Below are 21,079 nucleotides of genomic sequence, written 5' to 3' on the forward strand. Positions count from 1 at the left end.
ATGATCAAAGTCAAGTAATTGCTATGGGAAAACAAGAGGGAAAACTATGAGAAAAAATCATGAGAATACTTCTTTGAATTCTCTCTCAAGAGAAGTGAGTTCATTAAAATAACGAAGCCAAACTTAATATGTTATAATAAATAAGATGGAGTGTATGTGTTTTCTAGGGCAGAAGCTTTTCAAGTTATACCAATTTGAAAGTCATTATCTCACTTGATTGCTAAAAAATTCTTTTGAATTGCTCTTCAACTCATCTTACAAACTCCAAAGCTAACACACTTCTGTGTTCACCTTATCTTTAATATGGTTTTATCTTTCCATAATAATATACACCCATATAGTTCCAGCAGAAAGCCTTTCAAAGCCAGAAATCATTCTCCTCCATTGCATACTCAAAACTGGCATAAATTCTGTAACTTTAACAGTGGATACATCTGAAGGGCAATGGCAACCCAATGGTGGTGTAGGAGCTGGAGGTTTGAGATCAGAAAGTGCTGTAAATAAAAGGAACAACATCGGTGAAAGTCAGAGGTAGAATGCAAAGATTAGATCATTCGAGATCTCGTAAGCCATAAATTTGTGTGTGAACTTTTATCTGGAGGGTGATGGTGAGCATTGAAGGGTTTCAGCTGGGGCCAGGGAATATAGGGTAGGGATGATGAGATTTACACTTTAGAGATGTCATTCTGGCCATTGTGTAAATATGTCTTGAAATGTCCTGGTCTGTATGCCAGATTAGAAATCCAGGCAGCAAGAAATGGTAGAGAAACACATTTTAAAGATGATTGAGAGGCAGAACAGATATGAGTTAGGTTCCAATTCACTGTAAAGGTGATGGAAAGAGAAGAGCTGAGAGTGTCCAGATTCTGGAGTCTGCACGGTAGAATTTGTTAACTTAGGAACACAGGGAAAAGATCAATTTTTAGAAGGATGATGAATTCAACCTGGAAGAGAGTGAGTTTTGGACCCTGAGATTCCAGATGGATTATGAGGTAGCTATGGAGTAAATATTTATAGAATTTATGGAAGACCTGCATATAAATAGTAATTGAAGCGATCGAAAGGAAAGATATTACCTAGGAAGGGAAGATAGGATGAAAACATAAGAGGGTCAGGGCTAGGCTCAGGAACACCAATATTTAAGAAGTGGCCTAAAAGGATACTAGCTCAGTGGGAAACAAACAAACAAACAAAAAACAAAAACAGGAAGGCTCTGTTATAGAAGGAAAGCAGTTTTCAAAAATGTGGGAGTGTTTATGACAAAGACTGATGAGAGTTCAAGATGAAGATTAAAAACTTGCCATTAAATTGAAGCACATGGGAGTAATACGTGACTCTGGGCAAGAGCTATTTGGTAGAATGGTGGGTATGGTGGTTGAGTGGAGTGGGTTGCATCAAGGAGCAGGAAGAGTGTGAGTCATGGGAGTATAAACTCTTTTTTAGAAGGTCTATGATGAATGGGGAGAAGCAGCTGGGTAGTACTAGAAACATACAAGAGTTATTTCCTTGGGAAAGGTTTCAGCATGTTTAAATTCTAATGTGAAGTGTTTGATAGAAAAGTAGGTTAAAATTAGCCAAGAAAGTATAATACCTAATAATAACAGCTAACACTTATTGAATGCTTAATATATAGTAGGCATTCTTCCAAAGCTCAGGTAGAGGAATTACCCTTGTATAGAAGAAGGACAACTTCCATTCTACAGAACCAGATATGGAAAGGATGGGGTGGAGGCAGGTGAATTTATGGGTCTGGAGGCAGGAGAGTGAGAGAGTTCTCTTAATAGCTTCTGTTTTGTCAGTCAGCCAGGAGAGATGGGCATCTGCACAGCTTGATAGGAGGTGGTAGGCTGGTGGGTTTGAAGGGCAGAGAAGGTGTCAAATAGACCCTATAAAGACTAAGCAAGAATGCTGACCAGAGAGCATAACATCATTGCAGGCAGTCCTGAGACCCCACTGCAGTTACAGGGTGAGTGCTAGCAGTGTCATTCATCTGCAGAGTTGTGTGTGTTTTCCCCATGCTCAGCTTCAGGCCAGAGGAGAGGTCATGCTGTTAAGATTATCCAAGAGGGAGTTGCCTTCGTGGTTTAGTAATTAACGAACCCAACTAGGATCCATGAGGATGTGGGTTTGATCCCTGACTTAACTCAGTGGGTTAAGGATCCTGCATTGCTGTGAGCTGTAGTGTAAGGTTGCAGACATGGCTTGGATCCCACATTGCTGTGGCTCTGGGGTAAGGCCAGCAGCTGTAGCTTCAGGAACTTTCATATGCTGCAAGTGCGGCTCTAAAAAGCGAAAAAGAAAAAAAGAAAAAAAAAAAAAAACACTATCCAAGAAAAATCCAGAAGTCTTGGCATTGAGTCAACCCTGGAGTTTGGAACACCTGGAGGGTAGATCAAACAGGTCAGGTGTATGAGGAGGGGTAGAGGAAGGGGTAGAAGATGTAGAAATGTTTGATAGGCACTTTCTTGAAACTTCTTTAGAAGTAGAGTATAAGTATACTTAATTAACCAGGTAGACAGGGAATGGATGGTACCCAAAGAAAGATAAAAGGTAAAAAGGTAGATCTTGGTGAAGGGATATATGGCAACTGTATTTTCTGCTTAGTTTTTCTGTAAACCTAAAACTGCTCAAAAAAATGAAGTCTGTTTATTGCAAAAATACACTTTGGGAATTCTCTTGTGGCACAGTGTGTTAAGGGTCTGGTGTTGTCTGTCGCTGTAGGAGCTCAGGTCTGGTTCCAGCATGTGGCCTGGGAACTTTCACATGCTGCAGGTGTGGCCAAAAAAAATTACACTTTGGAACAGATAAGATAGGAACTATCTGAATATGACTTACTTTATGACTGCTTATGGCTTAGCTTGCTTGTTTACAGTGGCTCAGCAGGTAAAGAAAGGAGCTTGGAACTGTTGTCTTTTGGACATGCATATTACCCGATACCCAGTGAATACTGATTCTCTTCATTGGTATTTAGTTATGTATAGCATTAAACTTAGAAAGTTTTCTGAAAGTGCTAAAAGTCTGAATAAAGGCACTATAAGTTTTGCTATGAAGACTTTGTTGGAAATCAAAGAAACTTTACCTGTCAGAAGAGAAGTTTACTAAGGAACCAATAGGTGGCAGTATAACATGGTGTTCTTGACATTTTCAATAATACTGCTGATTAACTGGGCAGCAAAAGTCTCTCAAAGTGGAAAGCAGATAGAGAGGGAAAGAGGACAAGGTGAGGGAGAGGAAGAGAGCAGAGGGAGAAGAGAGGAGAGATCAAGGGAAAGGAATTCTGAAGGAGCCAAAATTATAATAGTACCTGTTTATCCCTCAAAACTCAACCCCAAAGTCTCAAACTCGTCTCATTCAGCTGCTGGCAAGCCCTCAGGGCACTCATCTGTCATGCTCTTAACACAATGAATAGTGTATCTGCTTTTCTGCCAATTAGACTGTGAGATACTTGAGGACAGGAAACACTTCATCTTTGAATGCTCCAGAACCAGTGCCTAAGTCAGTGTTTGACTTAGAATAGGAACAAAATAAACATTGATGGATGAATAAATGAATGATAGATATCTGACCATTTATCATGCCATCTACTGTAAGCTTTCATCTAACTTTAGGAAGAAAGGTCCTGTCAACTTCTTTTCTAAGGAAAATTTTTTTCTCACTTTATATATCATAAATCATCTGGGGAAAATTTATTGTTTCCCTTTAGTGACAGTTAAAATAAAAATCTTTAGGAAGAGGAGGATGAAACAAGCAAGCAGGAGGCAGCAGTGGTGGTTAGAATGATTTGGTCTTGAGGGAGAGAAGATAGCTATTAAGCTCCAACCATGTGCCAGACATAAATGGTAGGCTTTGCACATATCCTTATCTGATCCTTACAACAGTATTATGAACTAATAACTTGTTAAATCCATTTTATAGATGAGAAAATGAGGAGCAGAGAAGTTAATTTGCCTAGAGATATTAACTAGTACAACCTGATCTTTCTTCTTTCCTCCCCTCCCTTCCTTCCTTCTTTCTTTCTTTCCACCCTTCCTTCTTTATTTAACTAACATGCACGTATCACCTGCTGAGTGCAGGAGAGTCTAAGAAAGACTCAAATCTAGGCCTACAGGACTTAAGAGTCCATGTCCTTTATCAAACTACATGTTTCCATCACAGGCCTCTTTGCAGATGTTAGGAACCTCATTTTACTTTCTTTCTCTCCCTTGAATTAGCATCACATTATGCCAAGCCAGTAGCTGGGCTTTTGAATAGAAAGGGACGCAGGTGTTCTTCTATCAGCTTCTGAGTTGAGGTCATTTCTCCAGTCTGGGATTTGCTAATTTTCTCCCACCGGCAGCTCTTCCTGAAACTAATGGCCAGTGTGGTCGACACGAGGGACCTGGGAAGGCATCCTTGTGCTCTGAGCTTCTAGCAGCAACCCCAGCTGTTTGTAGACAAGCTGAGAGGCTCCTATCTCAGCTTAGTGACCAATCAGAAGACAAATAGAGGGTAACTTCATGAGAGAATGGTGGGCAGGCATGCTAGCCTATCATAGCCATCCATAAGCAGCCAGATGCAGTGGCATCAAATGCCTAAAATGCCATATGTCACTGATTCTCATTTTAACAGTGTTATTTTTGATGCACAGTAGATAAGCCTGAAAGCAAATACAGGAAAATGCTAATAGAAGGCATATGGATAATTGATATCAGGGCAATGAGATGAAGAATAGTATTTTTCATCTATTTGCCAAAATTTTGACAATGTGGTTCAGTACCTTTGAAAGGAAAATATTAAAGTTATCTTTTTAAAAATTTTTCTCTTTGACAAAACAGCATTCTAGAAATAGCTAGAGAGGACACACCGGCAGATGAAACAGTATAGGTCAGTTTCCCAAATTCTGAGTTTATCTTCCTATAGATTTGTCTGTGGTGGATTGGAGAGGAGTTACAGCTACATAGCAAAGACTAAATTTACTCACTAGGTCACAAGATTTCTGGTTATAAAGGAAAATAGCTCACAAGAATGGCCCAGGAGGTGGAAATAAGGCAGAAATCAAGTCTCCTCAGCTTGACAACTGCAGAGGTAACCCCTCCACCCCCCACCAGCAGTCCAGCTGGCTGGTGCCTCCAGGTTTTCCCTGGACTCTTGTAGCTGCCATCATTAGTTGGCCTCTAGGGGCGCTCTGCTCCATTTCGCAGTACTGTTCTTGTCCTTCAGGTAGACAATCTCAAAATTCTTCTCTTTCCCTCCAGTCTTTTAGCAGAAATAAAGACGGAATTATTGCTAAAAACTAAAAAGCATGTTTACTACAAAACTGAAGGTAAAAAATGAAAGTTTATGGAAATAAATGGTATAGTGGAAAACAGATCATTTCCTCTTAATGTAACTCAAACCTAGCCACAGATCTGCCTTCTGGGAGCCCATATTATAAATTTATTTTCTAAGCCTAGACTGCTGTGGATGCTGAAAGAATTCCTGAGAGCCTCTAACCTTAGGTACTTGTTCTGCCCCTGCCAGGTCTAAGAAGAATCTCAGCCCTGTACTCCTCATCTCACCCCACTGGGTTCAGGCAGCTTTCAAAGGCCCTATCCTTCTCATTCTTTCTGGTCTCTTGGTCTCCTGGGAAAGGAGGGTGCTTTCCTCTCAGGCCCAGAATTCAGGCCTTTCTATGTCTACTTACAGGTAACTTCCTTTGCCTTTTCTGTAAGTCTGAAAAGCAACGCATCACCCTGTCTCATCCCATCATTTGAAGCATCTCATTGGGTAAATGTTAGGACTCAGTTTCTCCTATCTGGATGGCAACCTTTGCACTCATACTTTCCAGAGCATCTTAATGTCAATCATTCTAACCTACTGTCCTATTAAGTATACAACTACTTGTCCATCCATCTATCCCCGATTTGTTCAGTACAATCACTGTACCTGTGTCTTTGACTAACATCTTCTGTTATTCTCACAAATGGACAAAAGGCCACAAACAGCAGTCAGCATTTGGGAGGATTACCTCATGTCTGTGCCATCCTTCAGAGGCATATCCTTCAGAGGCCCCAACCCCCAACTTCTACCTCCTCACCTGGACTTTCCCTTGGTTCCTGTTCTTCATCTGAGAGATATCTGTGATGGAAAACTCATTTGCAGAGCAGAGATCATTGCCACGCTCTGAACCCAATGACTGTTCAAGCCAGCCTTGCCTCAGTTACCCACTCTTCTGTCTGCCTCAGGTACTCGCTGGACCCCTTCCTCAGCGAGTGATCTTGCAGAATTCTGCCGTTACAGTTTTACAACATCAGAATCCCTTAACCATATAGTAACAACAACACACATACAATAAGAGGAGGGTTGCTCACTCACACAAGCTCTTCCAGGAAAACGGGCAGCTCTCTCCCTGGTAAGAAAAATATGGGTCTCCACCCCACCACAAAAAAAAAATCCAAGGATGTCCCAGAATGCAGTTTCTTTCCTTCATGACGTGTTGTAAGGCACGTCAGCTGCTCCTTGTTGCTGTGCAGATCACCCAACATCGGGTCACTGAGACAGACGGCAGCACTGGCTCACACAGCTGATAGGATTAGGAGCTGGTGCTTTGTCGGCCCTGACTGAATCGGGAGAGAGTCCCCAGCATACACAGGTGAGCTGTGAGGAAGAGTGGCTGGGGGGGCAGAGAGGATCTTGGTTGAATGGTGCAGATATTCCTCTTTGGCAGTGGGTTTGTATTGTCTTTTCTGTGAAGTTTGCAGTCTGGGGGGTTCCTATCAATACAAACCTGTCCTTTATGACTTATCTGGTTTCAAGGATTGATGACATATGCCTCACAGGACTTTTGTGAGGCTCAAATAGGATTATACATGTGAAAGAGCTCTGAAAATATAAAGTTGAGTGCAAATGAAAGGTATGGATCATTTAATTACATATTTCACATAAACAAAGAATTGAATAATTTATCCCAGATTTGGGGACCTAATTACATAAACACATGCCCTTTCTCCCAATTTACAATACCCTATTTCCCCTGTTCTTCCCAGGTCTGAGCAGGGATATTGTTTATAATCCTGAAGGGTTCCGGCCTTCTGAGATAGTTGATATTTTCTTAAAAAAAAAAAAAAAACAACCCAGCATTGCATTCATTTCTAAAGGAAAAGCCACAAAATTAAAAAACCAGACAGTAAGTATTGAGGTAGAAACTGAAAATGATGCATGAGAATATTTTAAAGCAATTTAAAATGACTATAATACGCTATATTAGATTATATCTCTTTGATGGTATAATCCATATGTTATAAGACACTTCCCTTAACGATGTGAGAAACACTCGACTGAAATTCAACACAGGATATATATTAGCATTTGTAAAACTTGCCTTTTAAAACAGCATAAAAACAGGCTTGGGTTCCAAAAGTATAGAGCTAAGAGGCGTTTGAACACTAAATCATCAGCCTTTCCCTTAGCAGGTTGCTATGGTGACAGCAGGGCTACAGCAAGGCCTCTTACTGCCTGCACTTCTGCAGTAAACGCTTTCATTGAACACATGTTGGATTTTTTTAAGGCACACACCCCATCATCAAATACAAAGACATATTGGAGTCAGCTTTATCTGAGTCATTTTCTAAACAGAAGTTGTGTCTCTGCTCTTTATTCTGTACTGATGGAGCCCTTAAGGTGTTATTAGAATTCACTCATTCAGGCATTCATTCATTTGATTGTTATATATTGTGTGCCTTTGTGTCAGGACCTGTGCTAGGCACTGCTTACATCCCTGGTGAAGACAGACAAATAAGTAGGAAATTCTGATACAAGACTGTAACAGCTCTCCAGGGGGTGAATTAAATACAGGTGTCCTGGAAGTATGGGCCTATCTTGGGGGGTCAGAGGAGGTTTTGGAAGAAACTTTCTAAAATGAAACTTAGTGTATGCATCCCTAGGAGTTGAGGAGAATGGGTGGGTGGGGTGCAAGAAATGCTCTAGACAAAGGGACCAGAATGTGCCACAGTCTAGAGAAAACAAGAGCATGATGCCTCCTGAGAACTACAAGTTCTGCAGTTTGAGGGTATCTATTTGTATGTGGTGGGGGAGTGGCAGAGGGATGGTGGATAGAGGATGTGTAGAGGTGGTGAGGGATGGGGGGTCTAGAAGAGCAAGAAATGAGATGGGAGAAATAAAGCCAGATCAAGAACAGCATTTGTGCCACTTTAAGGAATTTGAATATTACTTGGAGGACAACTGGGAAATCATTAATGAGTTTTAATGAAGAAGTATGGCATTTCAGAAAAGACTTGTGGAAAAATTACGGAACTGGCAAGAAAGGAATAAGAAGCAAGACTGGAAGAAAGGCAATTTTAGTAAGACCATTATTGCAATAATCCAGGATGTTTCTAGTTTAGACTCTCAATGAAGGTAATGCAGTCCAGCAGTGGACAGAAGTAATCAGATTCAAGACATTATTTCTACAGTAGCATGGAGTTCATTTGTAATTTCCGCCCTGTGAGGGCCATGTGAGGGCGGAAAAAGTCAAGAAAGACTTTGAGGTTCTGACTTGAAACCTTCATAGTGGCAGGGGTTTCTGTTGTTGGGTCCCCAGATTTTTTTATTCTCAGTTCTCAGAAGGGAACGCAGAAGCAGCTTAACAGTTTGACTTTAACAGTTCCCGCCTATCTACAGTATATGTCCTTGGGACATAATTTTCGAGCTAATAGATTGCAGGGGCCATCCTGGAACATCACTTTCCTGAAGCCCCTCTCTGAGATAGGGGTGGGTATAAAAGTATGAATTAATCACCTCTTCCCCCAAATAAAGAATCTTAAGATTACCAACTTCACACATTTTAGAGATCTGATTGAAAAGACATGAAGATGTATGGAATAAAATCTCTTTAGGGATATAGAGGAGGCAAATTGATTTCACCTCATCGTCTGATTTCAGGCTCTTTCTAAGATTCACACTGTACAATCCTATGTTTGAAATTTTAGGGCTCAGAAAAAAATGCTCTTTGGAGGACAGAATGAGATGGTGGTGTTCAAACTATTTTCAAGGATCATAGTCCTCCCATGTAGAACACTGAGTGTATTGATCAGACTGTTCCCTGTTCACGTTGCTGCTTAGATATTCTCCAATTCTGAAATAAAAGGCATCAAAGTTATTCATATAGAGTTTCCAGCCATTTGGAAAGTTTTGTTCCATCAGCTGGGTACAGCTGATTTGGGGGGGAAGTGGTGGGGTATTTGTTTTGTTTTCCTCATCTAATCCTCATAGCTACTCTTGAGGTATTATTATTTTTACCCCTCAAATTTAAGGAGGATAAATTTGAAGTCCAGAGAGGTCAAGAACTTTAGGTATAAAGGCACTCCCCTAGAAGGAAGTGAAGTGCTGCCTTGAACCGGTTTTCTGAGTTCAAGTGCAATGTTTCCAGAACCAGGGGCGGCTGCAGGTCAGAGCTGGAGAAAAGGCTGCTTTCGCTCTAAGCGGCCTGGCTTCCCAAGCCCACGGGAACCCGCCTCATTCTTTCCCTGCGGCGTTGCACTGCCAATGCCGAGCCCATCTGATGCAAATCCGCCACAGAGAATCGCAACCTTGGAGATCCCAGAACCCATATGCTGTGTCAGTCCTGCAGCATTGCTTGGCTGGGGTGTGGGCAGAGGGGGACCCGCCCAGTGTCTCTCTAGGGCGATAATTGTGGGGAGCTGTATGTTGACCTAAAACCGAAAGGGCATGGAGGGGCCGCGAGGGAGAAACTTTCCCTTTCTCCATTTTGGTTCTCAGTGATATCACAGCTTTAATGGGTTCTTCAATCCGACGTGCACCCCCTTCAAACCCGATACGAGGTGCCAGAAAAAGGGGTGTTGCGCATCTCCCGGCTGGAGATGTTCCGAGCCCCCGCCGGCCCCCTTTGGGTCTGTCCCAGAAGAGAGGGAGGGGCGCGCGGACCTGAGAGGGAAGTGCCCGCGGCAAAGTCGGGCTGACCCTGGGCACGGGGGTGCCTCCCCGGGGCTGGCAGGTAAGGGAAGTCCGGGAGAGTGGGCGGCGCCCGGGGAACGGCGGTGGCACCACGTGTCCGGCCGGGGCGGGGCGCCCGGGCGCGCCCTCGGAGCCAAGCGCGAACCGCGGCAGCGGCGGCGGCGCGTGAGCCCCGCAGCAGCCGCCGCCCGCAGCGCGCGCGGGCTCAGCGCAGTGTCCTGGCCCCGGTGCCCGCAGGTGCCTCTTCCTGGACGGCGGCAGCGGCGGCGCGAGGAGCCAGTGGGCTGCAGCGCGATGGGACCTCTTCGGGAGACCAAGGTAAGGAGGGCACGTCTTGCGGGTGCGGATGGCAGTGTCCGCCGATGTCAGAGGGAGAAGGAGGCGGGTCAGGTGAGAGCTGAAAAGGTTGGCGGACAGAGTTATGGTAGACGGGGACAAGGAGGTGCTGGGCACGATGAGAAGGCAGGGGAGCAGTTGCTCAGGTGATGAGACCTGGGAGATGGGGAGATGGTACTGGAGAAAAAGATTTGGAGGGTTGACAGTAGGATTAAAAAGATTAACTCTGGTGGGTTAATCCCATCCCCTGAAATTGGAGATTTCGGATCTAGCTCTCAATTGATGTTATCTGTGTGTGATGTGGATAAAAAGGATTTGATGTATTGGTGACTGAAAAATAAGGACTCCAGCATTGGTTCAGGGTCTGCCTTGTGCCAGCGGAGTGGCTGACGTGTGATACCTGCTGGGTGACCGATGTGCAGAACAAATCCAGAGGCTGGGTGCGGCTTGCGCCCCTGGATAGGGTGGATGCCTGAGCGACCGCAGGAGTTACCCGCGGCTGGGCTTTCCCTGCAATTTCTGCACTGCGAGGGCCTCCCAAAGCTGTTTGCTTTGGCAGCGACCCTTCCTGGTAAGCCGCGTGGAAATGAGCAGGAGGTCGTATTTCCAAATAGTGTTTGTTACCTAATCAGAAGCCCTTTTTCCTTTGCACAGGTTAGAGGGAGCAGTGGGTGGGGGTGTGTGTGTGTGTGTGTGTGTGTGTGTGTGTGTGTGTGTGTGTGTGTGTGTGTGTGTGTGTGGTTTTTCTTCCTTTTTTCTTTCTTTCTTTCTTTTCTTTTCTTTTTTTTTTTTTTTTGCCAAGAGCTCCTCCTAAGAATCCATTTTAATAAGGAAGGGTGGTGGTGACCCCAAAAAGCACCAGACTTCTGGCCTGTTCTGCTTCTAGATGATGTGCAGCAGTCTTGGCTAAGCATCTTTAGCTCTTTTATCTTCAGTTTCCTCATCTATAAATAGGGACACAAATTAGTGTCCTCTCTATGGCCTGGGTTGTAAAAATTAAACAAGGTAATGGTTGGGAATGCACTTTAAAAATTGAAAAATATGGACAAAATATTACTTTTTTAACATTTTTTAAAAGCCAAAGCATGGCCCTCTGCATTTAATACTGTGTTTTAAAGGAGAGAGAGAGAAAAAACAATCTCTTCATATGGGTGTCCTATAAGGAAAACAAAAGCTAAACATGATGTGAAAGGTGGAGCCATCTTACCGGGTATTGGATTTTTGTTTGCTTTTCTGTTGGCAACAAGCCTGTGTACCAGGATATTAATGAATAATTAAGATCCTGGCCAGAAGAGGGGGGATTTGAAAGATAAGACTGCATGATCTCTCAGAAAAGAATTGTTCCAGGTATATGGGTTTACTTTGTGAGGAGACAGGAAAGCAGAAGTCAAAATGTCACAGCTAATTCAGGGAAAGCAAAATGGAAGTCTGGAGGAAACCAAGTAATAAGCCGGAATATTCTGTGAGTTATAAAGAGCCTTTGGAAAACTGAACACTTGAATGTGGTAAGTGAAGCCAGAGCAGGAAGATGAGTTAGGAAATGCCTGAGAGAACGAATAGCCTTTCTGTTAGTGGCTGGAAGAGTGTGTGTGGGAGGGTGTGGGTGTGTGTGGGGGTGTGGGTATGAGGGTCTGTGTGTGTGTGTTACATCCGTGCTTTAATAAATAGGAGAATTAGCTCTCAGTGGAAGAGTTTTTGACCTCATTTTAGCATCTGAAACAAGGACTACTCTGAAGATTCAATATTCAGAAATGTGATTTCTTAGAAGCTAAGCCCAAAACGAGCAGACTGGAGTTCAGAGGGGGCAACAGGTATCCTTTTGTTTTCTTTCTGATGTCCAATTTGGAGAAGGAGCAGAGAGTGCAGCATCACGAAAAGGAGATTTCCCGAAGCCGGATTCCCCGTTTGATTCTTCGGCCCCACCTGCCTCAGCAACAGCACAAAGTGTCCCCAGCCTCTGAGTCTCCCTTCTCGGAGGAAGAGAGCAGAGAGTTCAACCCCAGCAGCTCTGGGCGTTCAGCGAGGACCGTTAGCAGCAACAGCTTCTGCTCAGGTACAGTAGCCATGGGAATGAAGGCATGAAGTGTGGACATTGCCGGTGCATTTTGAATGGAATCTAGACTGTCTTAGAGTCTAGGACTGGACTTCTGTTATTAGAATGAATGGTATGAGGTTGCATCTTTTTGCTTGTTTTGACCTACAAATACAGCAGTTTCAAGTAGTTTAAGCTAATGGAGTTTCAATACCTGTTTTTATATGTTATTCTAGTTTATAATTTACTATGTGAAGTCTAACTTTTACTTCTGTGACTGTAAAATGGATCCTTTGGTTAAATCTAGAAAATGTATTAGCTTCCATTTTTTACTAGTAACCTTTGTAGCCTGTGTACTTCTATTTAGGGAATCCCCAAAGATAAAGCAAGTCCTAATGAATGAGGTCAAGATCAAGGAAGTTTATATCCCAAGACTGGTCTTCTAGGACGGGCCTGACCTTGTATTTCAGAGGGAAAGAGCATGGGCTTTGTAAGCTTACAGGTCTGAGCCGGAATCCTTGGCCTTTCCACCTTGGGCAAGTGGCTTAACCCCCTTAAGCCTCAGGTGTTACATCCGTAAAATGGGGTGATAATACCTACCTTGTAGAGTATCTGTGAGGTTGAAAGAGACCATGTACCTAAGTTTATTCCTAACTCAGGGCCTGACTTAGAGAGACACTTAATAAATGATGGTTCTTAATATAAAGAACATAGGTCAGTTTTGATACCTGATTCAGGAAATTTCCTTGAGTGGTGAGCATATTTGGTAAAGGCACAGATCACTTCTTGGTCCCTGAAGACCTCTGTTGTCACTCAACAGAGCCTATTATACTCACTGAAGCACCTAACTTAGAAAGACTTGTATTCTTTGAGAAGTATTGGGAATTTGGGTAAAATTTAAAGGAGTGACTCTTATGACTCATAAAGAATGGTCATAGAGGATAATTTTTAGAACTTATTTAAGGAAAATGTGATTTGAAGATTAACACATGAATGAGAAGGGACATATGAATCAAGGTGCTATGATTAATGCCCTAATTTAGCAGGAGGCAATATTCCATTCTGTTTAATATTGGTGATTACATTTTCAGGCAGTGGTTTTAAAAGTGTAGCTTCAGATTTCTTATATACTTTCACAAAATAATTCCGTCCAGGGCCTAAGTCGTGTATTAGAAATGCTGTGCTGCCTGTTTTTAAATTTTTTCTCTGCATTGCCTCAGATTCTCTGCTTGGTTTTGAAAAATTCTATCAAAATATTATATTTTCAACTTTATTATTGCTGAATCCAGTTTAAAATGGAAATCCACTAATAGTTTGCCTGACACTTTCCCAAGAAGAACACAAAAGGAAAGCTGACAAGCTGGAGCAGTTAAGATTCCTGGAACCTAGAGTCTTATTTGCAGAATGTAATGCTGTTTACTTTCACTCCATTTTGGAGCTCTAGAATCACTCTGGTTGAATGTGGCTGAACCCAGGGGATATCATTTCCAACTGACACGGCTTTATTTACAGAACTCAATTTCACATTTATCCCTGAAATTCTCTCCGCATAATCATTTTCCTTATGACTGACTTCAGGGTGAACAGTGTTACCAGCAAACAAGAAAAAGTTGGTCAAAACAAAAGACCCCCCCCACCCCAATAAATCTTAGAAAATACATTTGGCAAACAAATAAAATTGTTAATCTTAGTCATGAATCATTCTCTCCAAGACCCATTTCCTGAGTCATCCCTTCTTCCCAGGAGACCTGTCTCCCACTAGGGCCATAATGCTGTACATGAAAATTGAAAGTAGATATTGATCCTTTTGCCATTAACTAGCTGAGAATTGATGGCAGAAGCATCTAATGATTGGTGTCTATAAACCTACTTTTCAATCTTTAGCCGGGCATCCTGCCTCCAGATAGGACGCCCCCTGCTCTTGGGTCTCATCTTCCCGCTTGGCAATTCCCCAAGGTTTTGGCTGGTGTCTTTTAGTTCTTTGCTTTCCTTTTCTAAGAGCCCTGGTAAAAAGTCCACGACAGCTTTGGAGTGTTGCACTGACTAAAATTGACAGGAGCAATGTCTTTGGGGGGTGTGTTAATGATGCTTTAGGAGGTCAGTTGGTGGATGGGAAATAAATGGATTTGGCACTATGGGGAGTATTAAAGCTGCAGGCAGTGAGGTAGAGAATGTAAAACACGTCCAACCAGCAGGGGGAAATAACTGGTTTTAATCCAGCCACTTTAACACTGAAGCCAGAATATGTGCTGGTTATCATGGCAGTTAAGTCAGATACCGAGGTCCATGCAAACCTTAAAAATGCCATCCTCTGCTCGAGTGAAACTCAAATAATTTAGAGATGTCTTTTGCTGTCATAACTTCATAACCATCCTGTGATCATCTGCATTAATTTGTCTTCTTTATAAATCATCACATTCACTAATGTGAAAGAGGGCATGCAGAGTTAGAGGGGCTCTTACAGTAGTGAAATTATAGAGGAAGATGTTACTCAAACACAATGCAATTTAATTTGAAAATTACAGTTTTAGAACTGCTAACTAGGTCCTTTCCCCAAATCTGTATGAAAGGCTATATTAATTGTGAAGAGCCTCATATGTTCTAAGATGTTGTTTTTAAAAGACGACTAAAGTGTTGGGTTTATATATAAACTAAACTAATATAAGAGATGATCCTTTCTTTTGAGAGTCTGGCTTTCCCATCATTTGTATTATAGAAAAAAATCCTAATGGTGGTTTGAGTTATACTTCAGCAAAATAAACAACAACTCTATGTTGAAATGTCCCTCACCCCCACCCCCCACCCTCATGTTTTTTCTGTCATTTTACTGATCTGTGCAATGAAAAGTCCAGGCACTATTTCCAGAGCGACTGGTCCATTTTTACCTACTTTCTCTATTCCTTCCCCACCCCTCCACTGCCTTCCCCCTTTCCTTCTCACAGGAGCCTTGACAAGGAACATTTAATGATTTGATAGTCTATATGCTAATTCACGTGTTGTCTCCATCTCATTTCAGAGGGAAGAAGTTGTGTGTGACCTTTTGCAATTCATTTGGGGTGTGTCCCCAAAGAGCTCTTCTTTTAATAGCTTCTTATTAGAATTTCTCTGAAGAGATGCATATGTTTCATGCATTCATTAGGACGGGTGTTTTTGCACTTGGACATCTCCTGTTAAAAGAGTCTATTCCTTACAGTTTGTGTTCAGTCTGGGCACAGGTGGGCACAGTTAGGCTAATACTGAAGGCAGGCCCTATTTTGTGTGCATGGCAAGTAAAACTGTACATTCTTAAATAAATGTTAACTAATGCTTTCTTCAAAAAAGAAAAAAAAAAGCCGGAGTTCCCATAGTGGCTCAGTGGTTAACAAATCCAACTAGGAACCAGGAGACTGTGGATTCGATCCCTGGCCTTGCTCAGTGGGTTAAGGATCCTGCGTTGCCATGAGCTGTGGTGTAGTTCGAAGACTTGGCTCGGATCCCGTGTTGCTGTGACTCTGGCGTAGGCCGATTAGACCCCTAGCCTGGGAACCTCCATATGCCATGGGAAGCGGCCCTAGAAAAGGCAAAAAGATCAAAAAAAAAAAAAAAAAAAGAAGAAGGAAATATAGTCAATAGTAAACGAATAGAAAATAACCCTGCCTACATGTCCTCTCTTTTATTTTTAGTCAGTTAAACCAGTGTTTTGGCATAAAAATCACCCTATCTTCCTTCCCTCTCACTCCCCCAACCCACGTTTCTTGTTTTAACGTGCCCATAAGAAGTCATAAAACCCGTATTTGTGATTTGTGCTCTGCGTATTTGTGATTTGTGTTCTAGGTGTAGACCATTGATTCTAGGACGCTGTCCTCCCCCCCCCCTCCTTTTTTTGGTTGGCAGTGCATTGTGTTTGTGTGTTTGTCATTGTGCCACAACTCCAGCCACTATTAGTAAAGCTAATGACCAGGGTAAGTCAGTCACATACAACAGCCACCTGACGTGGTTAGCAACATGCCATGCATTTCTCTCTGCTTAGTTGAGTCAGTAATTACCCCTTAGAACTGAGAGGCAGATGGATTGTTGGGTTTTAGGCTAGTTCTCCTTGGGGTGCCTTGTAAACATGACAGGTGGGAGAAGTGATGCATATAGTACACCACTGGTTTTATGGGAGAGCAATGATTTTTCTGAGTTATTTCCGTGTTTCTCATGTGCACACATACACATAGGCAACTTTATGACTAAAGTCATTAAAAAACATGTGCCGGATCAATCAACTGAATGGACAGAATCTGAGATTCTTTGCAGTCTAATCCTGAATAAGGTGTTTGCAAAAAGTGCTTTGGTGGTTATCATGGCTGGGAAGAAATCTTTCTTTGAGTGCCAGCGACCTAGAGGTAGTCATTGTTGCTGTTTGTGGGCTGAACAATTAAGGCAAATTACAACCTGACTTGTACCCTGCTGAGGCATGATAATGCCTCCAAAAATTTGCCTGGCCTTCCTTGCCAAAAAGAAATATTTTCTGCTACGCTTTCGTCCAGTTGAGGAAACTTGGCATCTGGATAGAGTAAGCCTTTGAACGTAATGATCGGAATTGAGATGAGCTGATTAAAGTGAGCTGCAGTACTGAATTATACTGTAATTAAATGACTGCCAACCTGCTGTGAAGAAAGAAACAAAGCCCCTAAGACTTTAGCATCATTTTAATGAGTATATGGGACCTTGGCACTGCTGTATAATATATATTTCAGATGCATAGCTGCCTCAGTGTCAGAAATAAGTACCAATGAAATATGTTACAAGTGAGGGCACATAGACGATACTTCCTTGAGGATGCGATAACTGTAGTTAGGTGGACAAGAGCAAAATTTTTTGCCATTTAATGAAATTACTTAACAGTGGGGAGAGTAAAAGATAATCACAATGGAACTGGACCACACCCGAGAGCAAATCATAGTACTTAGCATGAAAATCTTGACTTAAAATACTCGTGTTTATGACATTATTTCTCAATTTCAGAGTATGGAGTTTGTCTACTTTTGAACTCCTGAGAAAATTTATTTAAAATCCAGATGCCTTGGCACTGCAATAACCTATTATCATAGAATGGAAGGGCTCAGGAGTCTGTATTTTACTCTTGGGCCTACTGAAGTCTGAGCGTCACTGCTTTGTGGCCCAGGTGTGTTTAGGGATTTTGTATGAGGGATGTGAGGAGTATACCCAGTGGCATCCCAGGATGAGCAAGGATCAAAGATGGCAGAAGAGGTGCCCAGCCAAGCTGCTTACACCCCTGGCATGGGGTAAGGAAAATGCCTCTACACTCCTTGGAAATTATAGTTGCTCACTCTGTATTTACAATTCCAGTGTCATGAGTCTTAGCGGTAATACTATTTATATGAAGGGTTTAACTTGTGTTCAAATGGTAGAAAAGTAAAATGGAGGAGAAAGCATGTCCTTCCTTTATTTTCCTGTGTCATCCTCTCTCTGGATTTACTGTTTCTAACCATACTTTTATATATTTTTTTATTTTTTTTAGGCCTCACTTTTTAAAAATGTATTCAATTGAACTATAGTTAATTCACAATGTTATATTAACTTATACTGTATAGCAAAATGATTCAGTTATACATGTATATACATTCTTTTTCATATTCTTTTCAATTCTGGTTTATCACATGATATTGAATATAGTTCCTGTGCTATTGTAGGACCTTGTTGTTTATCCATCCTATGCATAATCATTTGCATCTACTAATCCCAAACTCCCTATCCATTCCTCCCCACCCCTCTTCCCCCTTGGCAACCACAAATGTGTTCTCTATGTCTGTGAGTTTTTGTTTCGTAGATAGGTTCATTTGTGTCATATTTTAGATTCCACATATAAGTGGTATCATATAGCGTTTGTCTTTCTCTTTTTGACTTACTTCAAGTAATACAATACTTTTAATTCTTTTGCATTTACTTAATTTGATAATAGGATGATTTGGAGTATACTGAAAGCAAGTATACTAGTTACAACATGAGTGTCTCCTAAACACCCAGTAGATACACTGGGTGGGAGGAAAAAAAGAGAGAAACTGAGACCTTGGAGTAGCAGGACATTCAGCTTCGTGCAAATTTCTATTTTTAAAAATGTATTATCAAGTAAGCATTTATTCCTTGCCTGGTGAGAATCAAGAATTATGCTAAGGCTATAAACATATACAAGACACAGGGATTGGAAAAATCAATGTTTTTATTACCTTATCCCTTACCCCAAAATAAATGGGATAACACATCTTTGGATGTGATTCCCACACAACTGCCTTTACTAACTGGTTTTGTATCTGGTCCTACACCTACTCCACACACAAACCCCTTCCTTGTAATTTGAGTTTGTTGCTCCATTTATTATCTGCATTGGCCTCTCCTCTCACATTTCATAAGCCCAGGGGTTCAAAAAAGTAGCATTCATGAGTGTGGTGTTGTGGATAAATATGAGCCTTGGCATCAGCAGACCTGAGTTAAAAGCATGAAATGAGTTTAGAAAGGTGGGCAGGGCCAGATCAGGAAAGGCTTTGTTTGCTGTGCTAAGAACTTGATCCCTGAGATCCAGGGTCCTTAGAGGAACTGAACCAGTAACCTCAAGAGTGAGGCCACCTGGATAGATGACAATAGAAGGGACTCTGGATCTGGACAGTGTGTGCCCTGTCTAACAACATGCAGAATTTTTAAAATTCAACTTTTTTTTTTTTTCAAATGGCACACATGGGCAGCTAAGGCTGCCATTTTTCAATTTCTAAACATCTTCCAGAGCCAGTGAAGGATTTTCAGCAGGCAAGTCTTATGACCAGATTTATAATTTAGAAAAAATCTTTCTGATTATATGTTGGAGAGTGGAGAGGAGGAGACAGGAAATGACAGTGAGGAGCCTGCCTGGTTTCAAGGCCATTGTGGTAACAGTCTAAGTAAAAAATGATGAAATTACATGTGTGAGGACTGGGAGCTAGAACATAGGCATCTTAGTCACCAGTTGCAAGTGGAAGGAGAAGGAAAGGATTGTGTCTAAATTTCTACTGGATGAACCCAAATGGAGTAGCAAGGGTTGGGGAGGAGGACAAGTCAGGTTAATGAGTTTAGGTTAGGTTTTGTTGCATTTAAGATAAAGGTAAAGGTCTGGAGCTCTGAAGAGAAGTCAGATATATTGCCAGCTGAAGTCAAGGGACTTTAAGATAGGTTTCCCCCTCTATCTTAAAGTATAGCGTTCTCCGAAACCTTTTGTAAGCAGAAATGGTGTAAAGCAAAGAAGCAGTCACCTTGGGACACAAGGTCTTGCTGATGGATGCAAAAGTAAATGGAGATAAAGATGCTCACAGACAGTTCAAAGCTCTGATGGCGTGATGCTGAGATGCTGGGTGTAGCTCAGGGGCTTGGCAACATCATTCTTGCTGCCTGAGGTGCATGTTGCTAATGGATCGATGCAAAACAAATGCTGAATGCTATTTTCCATAGCTGCCTTTTTCATAAAAGCGAAAATTCTTTTTGGATTTATATCTATTAGCGAAAATACTCATGTAGGTCTTTCCAGAAAGTGAAGTTTTATAAAGCAGACTTTCTAAATGTGAGGGATGCCCTTTATTACCTGACGGGAGTACTCGGAGGAAGAAGATTAGAGGACATGGCTAGAGCTCTTAGATAAAGCAAGAGTAGGCAGAAAAAGGATAGCAAGGCACCTGAGAACAACCAGTAGAGGGGAAGGGGAAAACCAGGAATGACAGTGTCTTGAATCCCGAAGGAAGGGAGCTCTCCCAGAAGAGAGCAGCTGACAGATTCACATGTTGGTCACAGCAAGATTAAGTAAGGTGTGCACTTAAAAGTGCTTAAGGGGAGTTCCCGTCGTGGCGCAGTGGTTAACGAATCCGACTAGGAACCACGAGGTTGTGGGTTCGATCCCTGCCCTTGCTCAGTGGGTTAACGATCCAGCGTTGCCGTGAGCTGTGGTGTAGGTCACAGACACGGCTCGGATCCCGAGTTGCTGCTGTGGCTCTTGTGTAGGCCAGCGGCTACAGCTCCGATTTGACCCCTACCCTGGGAACCTCCATATGCCATGGGAGCGGCCCAAGAAATGGCAAAAAGACAAAAAAAAAAAAAAAAAAAAAAAAAGCTTAACAGAGATGGGAAAGAGAAAATAGAATAAAAACAAGGGTTGCATTTATAATAAAGATAGGGTGTTTATCAAATCACGGGCATTTTGATAAGGTTTGTAGGCTAATGGGAAATAGGCAAGAAAAGAGAGCTTGAAAATAGTAGAGAAGTAATAACTTGATGTCATAATAGCAAGATGAGGATAGATCAAGAAAGAAATGTATAGGAAGAAAAGAAAGGCTGGGTATGAATGTAGGTATACTTATAGGTCAGAATAGGTAGCTGAAGGAAATATTTCAAAGTCTTCTTCTTTATGCTTCCTCTATTGGTCCATGTGACCTAGTTTGACATTTTCTTTTTTTTTTTTTTAATTTTTTTTATTACTCAAATGATTTTATCACATCTGTAGTTGTATAATGATCATAACAATCTGATTTCACAGGATTTCCATCCCACAGCCCAAGCAGATCCCCCCACCCCCCAAACTGTCTCCTCCGGAGACCACAAGTTTTTCAGTGTCTGTGAGTCAGCATTTGTTCTGCAAAGAAGTTCCGTCTGTCCTTTTTTCAGATTCCACCTGTCAGTGAAAGCATTTGATGTTGATGTCTCATTGTATGGCTGACTTCACTTAGCATGATAGTTTCTAGGTCAATCCATGTTGCAAAAAATGCTGGTATTTCGTTCTTT

The 21,079-nt window shown here is 42.0% G+C and overlaps 1 protein-coding gene across 14 annotated transcripts in view; it reads left to right on the forward strand.

Moving 5' to 3' along the window:
* Positions 1-6,487: 6,487 nt before the first annotated feature.
* Positions 6,488-21,079, forward strand: part of SYBU (syntabulin) — a 79,832-nt gene continuing 65,240 nt past the window's right edge. For 2 of the 14 annotated variants that reach the window (XM_085021037.1, XM_085021041.1), the window contains exons 1-3: positions 6,488-6,610; positions 10,168-10,248; positions 12,115-12,319. In XM_085021037.1, coding sequence (XP_084877163.1) covers positions 10,225-10,248; positions 12,115-12,319 — 229 coding nt within the window. In that variant the 5' untranslated portion in view covers positions 6,488-6,610; positions 10,168-10,224. Of the gene's footprint in view, positions 6,611-10,140; positions 10,838-12,114; positions 12,320-21,079 lie in introns of those variants that run through there. The other 12 variants (XM_085021039.1, XM_085021043.1, XM_021089009.2 and 9 more) reach the window with 9 other exon arrangements.

This window comes from Sus scrofa, chromosome 4 (genome assembly GCF_054392235.1).
Source record: "Sus scrofa isolate SSC_HxYL_T2T_F1_AM1 chromosome 4, Sscrofa_HxYL_maternal_Yorkshire_Landrace_v2.0, whole genome shotgun sequence".
NCBI classification, from domain to species: domain Eukaryota; kingdom Metazoa; phylum Chordata; class Mammalia; order Artiodactyla; family Suidae; genus Sus; species Sus scrofa.